General features: G+C 52.4%; 1 protein-coding gene across 1 annotated transcript in view; it reads right to left on the bottom strand.

The window, feature by feature from the left end:
• Window positions 1-3,208, bottom strand: part of XXYLT1 (xyloside xylosyltransferase 1) — a gene marked incomplete at its 5' end in the record, with an annotated part of 15,012 nt that extends 11,804 nt beyond the window's left edge. Inside the window, one exon of the mRNA XM_010138006.1 lies at window positions 3,076-3,208. Coding sequence (XP_010136308.1) covers window positions 3,076-3,208 — 133 coding nt within the window. The remainder of the gene's footprint in view (window positions 1-3,075) is intronic.
• Between the last annotated feature and the right edge of the window lie 983 nt (window positions 3,209-4,191).

Below are 4,191 nucleotides of genomic sequence, written 5' to 3'. Positions count from 1 at the left end.
TTCACAGGCCACTCCAACCCACACCCAAAGGACAGGACAGCCCCAGGCTGCGCAACAGTTAAACCCCAGTATGTGCCTCGCAGGAGGGCCAGGAGATCCTGTTACTCAGAAAAATTCATTTGTCCAAGACAAACAGCAGCCGGGCATTGTTTCAGCATGAATCAAACGAGTGGAAACGCTCCTGTGCCATCCTGTTTTGCTGTCTGGAGGTTTCCCCCTACCTCCAGGATGTGCAAGCAGGCTCTGGGACGTTTCCTATTTGCTGTTCCCTTACTCCTCTGCTTCCTGCAAGCGCCTGTGCCCGGCACTGCTCGGTGCAGCAGCACAGCAGCCTGAGCCTTGTGCAGCCCCAGCCTGTGCCTGGAAAGTGCAGCCTACAGCTGGACAGCCAACAGTCAGCTGGTAGGAACACCACCATCTCCTAGAAAACTGCATCGCCTACAAAACATGCATGTCTGCACCCATTTACCTGCTCTGATGGGCCAAGTAGGTACCAAGGATCCAACACAGCCCAGTGGACTGATCTCCATCCATCCTCCCTGCTGCTACAGAGAGGGGAAGACAGCACCCAGGCCTTTTCCAGCCACTGGCGTACCCTGCCCTGAGGGTGCCAGTCCAGAGCTCCATGAGCAAGCACAGGAACACTGTTGACTCTCCCCTAGCCCTGTGACATTTTGTCCCACACTGGGGCAAAGCTGGTGCAGCAGAAAGCCATGTGAAGCGGGGAGAAAAATGCAAGTGGCAACGGAGAGACCCCACCACCGCCCTGTAACCCTCCTCCACCCTCACAACCGCTTTCCCAACTGATGCTTCAAGGCTGAGTACATGGCAAATCACACGACTAGAGATGGCACATCTGATTTCACACCTACAAAACGTTTTTATCTTGCTATAAGTATAAAAATAGCAAACTTTTTTTTTTTTAACAAAGACATTCATGCTTTGTCAGCTCGTGTTCTCATCTGGAAACCCTTTTAGCAGTGAGGTGTGAGACCTGCAGGGCGGAGGACTCAGTGGGAGGGCAGGCTGGCGTTTGCACAGCTCGCCCCACACTGGGTGATCTGGCGACAAGAAGGATCAGGAACTTGTTTTCACATGAAGATCAAAACAGCACAAGAAGAAAAGCACAACATAGCCCAAAGTGACCCAGAACGTCAAAACTCCAACAACAGAAAGTTCATCCCAAAAATGCAGCCTGTGAGGGTTGTTATTGCTTGGCTTGTTTGTTCCCACTGCGTCGGCAGGAGGGAGAAGAGCACGGCTTTGGCTCGGGTCAGATATCCAGTGCTCAGCCCTCTGGTCCCATGCCTTGTCCCCTGCCATGCTGGAGACCTGTCCCTCCAGCAGAGCACCTCAACGCTCTGCTCGGTCCCCTCCAGGCACGGCCAGACCCACAAAGCACACCCAGGCAGCAGAACACCAGTCCCACTCCCTAGGTATGTATGGAAATAACACAAAACCGATCCCTGCAGAGACAGAAACATGGAGCGATTCCACCACGGACTAACTGCAGGCAAACACATGCTTAATTTATCCCATTACAGGGGCTGCACCGCTAACGAATGGGACCTGCCCTGCTGGGCAGCACTGACTGGGACTGACAGTCCAACACAGCCCTGCAGCCGCACTCGGCTGTTGCTGCTCCCTCCATCCTGCTTTAAGCTCTAACAATTGGATATGATTAACTGGGGCTGGATTTACCATTCTGGGCACCAAAATCCTGCCAGGACACCCAAAGCGGATACAGGAGCCCTCCGTGCTCCAAGCGCAGTGCTGCCCTATGGAGACAAGGCCTCTGCGTACACGTTCCTCTTGTCCCCACTCTCCCTGCCATGAGTGCGAGCTGGGAGGGGAGGTGACACTTCTGCCACAGGCATAGAGATGTCTTTTTCTAGCCCAGGGACAGTGGTGACTTCTGCAGTTTGAGCAATCAGAAATGCTCTTGTGAGCATCCTCTCAGCTGGCTTGGGCTTCTAGGAAACGATCAGTGGTGATTAACATCTATCGATCCCCTGCTGATGAACTTCTCTTTATCCCCCCTCTCATCCCATCCAGATGGACATGCAGCAGGAACGGCTGCTCAAGATCTTTGCAGCTCAGACTTTTCCCAAGAGTGCTGCTGGTCATGTCTTAGGAGGGTCAGTTATTGATCTCATTACTAAGGCTTCCAGTAGGGATAGAAAGACACACAGAGATCTTAAGCTTTTTTATCTTTCTCCAAGAACAGTTCCATTAGGATTAGCAAATCTATCCCAGGCATCCCAGATGCTCAGACTCTGCTCAGCTGAGAAGCCATTGAGGCATCCTCGGTTAATGATCTGATTCACCCTGGATTAAAACAAAACCTGAGATTCATCCTTGGAACAATGCAGGCTTCACTAAACCCATTCCTTTATGGACCACCCTGGAAACACCTGTGTCCCTGAAGCCCACCAGTGGCCAGTGGTGAGTGGGAAGAGCTGAGCTACTCCTCGGGTGTGTGGGTCCCATAGCTGTCCGCCACCACAGTCAGCACTGGCTGGTGGACTAAGGGTCTGAAGAGCAAGTGACCATGGGGCTATCATAACGCTTGCAAGCCCAGCTCACCCTCAGAGTTGTCATTCAGTCTTCCCTGGGGCAACATTTCTTCAGCAGAAGGTGCACTCATGCTCCAGGGACCCAGAACCTCACTTGCCCAGACTCAACCCCTGCTCTCTGCAATATTCACAGCCAAAACCTCTGAGACCTGACAAACAAACTGATGCTCCAGAATGCACTCACAGCGTGTCAGTGGGCACAGCCAGGCAAACACACCTCTAGCAGATGTGCTATAATCTAGGTACGGATTTTGGCACTGTTGACCAAGAGCTTGGTTGTGGAAGCCTTGTGATGCTGTGTGAGAACAAGGAAACCACAGCGACACTCTACATTTTGTTCATACTGACCTACAAGGTTCAGATTAAGTACCCCTGCAGAGATTAAAGCAGGGAGACAGCTTCCCCCGAGATTTTCCTCCGAACACCAACCTGAGTTGAAGGGAAGACACGCCAGCCACCCTTTTCCCATGCCCTGCTCCCCATGGGGAGGGGACTGTACCTGTACACTGGCTGCATCTCCCTGGCGATCCCAATGACCGCTCCCTCCGGGAAGTTGTCGAACTCATCAAACAGGTCTCGGATATTGGCCTTGTACTTCAGGTCCAAGTCTACCTGGATGATCTGTGTTATTTCTGAAAGCACAAGAGGAAAAGTCAGCTACATGAGACAAAACTGTAACCAGTGATTACCAACAGCTACTTGACTAATTACACCCAATCAGCCCTGTGGCAATTGGTCAGGGCAAATGCAATCCAGCTGCATTTTAGGCACGATTTCCTTCAAAAAGCATTTCTAATGACCTCCTGCTTCTATCTACTCCCCCTCTCCTTCCAGAAGACTGGTTTTCCTTATGACTGACAAAACCAAGAAGTAGCTCCAGTCCAGCCTCCCCCGTCCTGGAAGTGCTTCTGCAGGAGCAGCCACTCAAAACCCCTTCTGCTGCCTGCTTCTCGGAAAAGCTACCAACTCCACGAGCACTTCCCAGCACAGGCTCCCACAGCATCCCTGGCTTGAAGCATCAGAGCGATTCCCACCATGGACAACATTAATAATTCACTCAGCCACAAGACACCCTCAGCAATGTCTGCACAAGCTCATTAGCTGCCAGTGGCCTGAGATGGGCTTCCCCGAGGGCAGAGATTACAGCCCCCTGCCTGCACAGAACTGTTGACAGTCTGTGGCAGCCTGGAAAACATTTTTATTGCCAGTGGTACTCTGTCAGAGACAGGGTGGGTTGTGCTGTCACGGAAGCATCTTCCACTTGCAGAGAGAGCGTTGGGAGTGAGGAGCAGCTGGAGGACACCATTATCAAGGCTGGAGCTTGTTAACAGGGTCAGGCCCCTGTCTGCATCTCTCATAGCTTCCTTTGCAGCATGCAAGACTGATGGATGGAGACGATGCTTGGGAGAGTGTGCAGGAGACGTGCCTGACTCTTGTCCCAGGTGGATTTGGGGATGGATGTTGTATGGATGGCAGCAGATGAAGTGGAATGCAGCAAATGCTATGAGAGATTGGGTGGGTTTTCCCAGCCCTGGGCAAAGCCACGGTTATCTTCTGGACAGCCACGCTTAGCCCTGCTCAGGGACTGCGAGTGGAGCGGAGCCATTCCCCGTGG

The sequence above is a fragment of the Buceros rhinoceros genome, unplaced genomic scaffold, assembly GCF_000710305.1.
Source record: "Buceros rhinoceros silvestris isolate BGI_N320 unplaced genomic scaffold, ASM71030v1 scaffold11326, whole genome shotgun sequence".
NCBI classification, from domain to species: domain Eukaryota; kingdom Metazoa; phylum Chordata; class Aves; order Bucerotiformes; family Bucerotidae; genus Buceros; species Buceros rhinoceros.
Note: the sequence above shows the minus strand (reverse complement) of the source record. Positions and strands in the feature narration are given on the sequence as shown.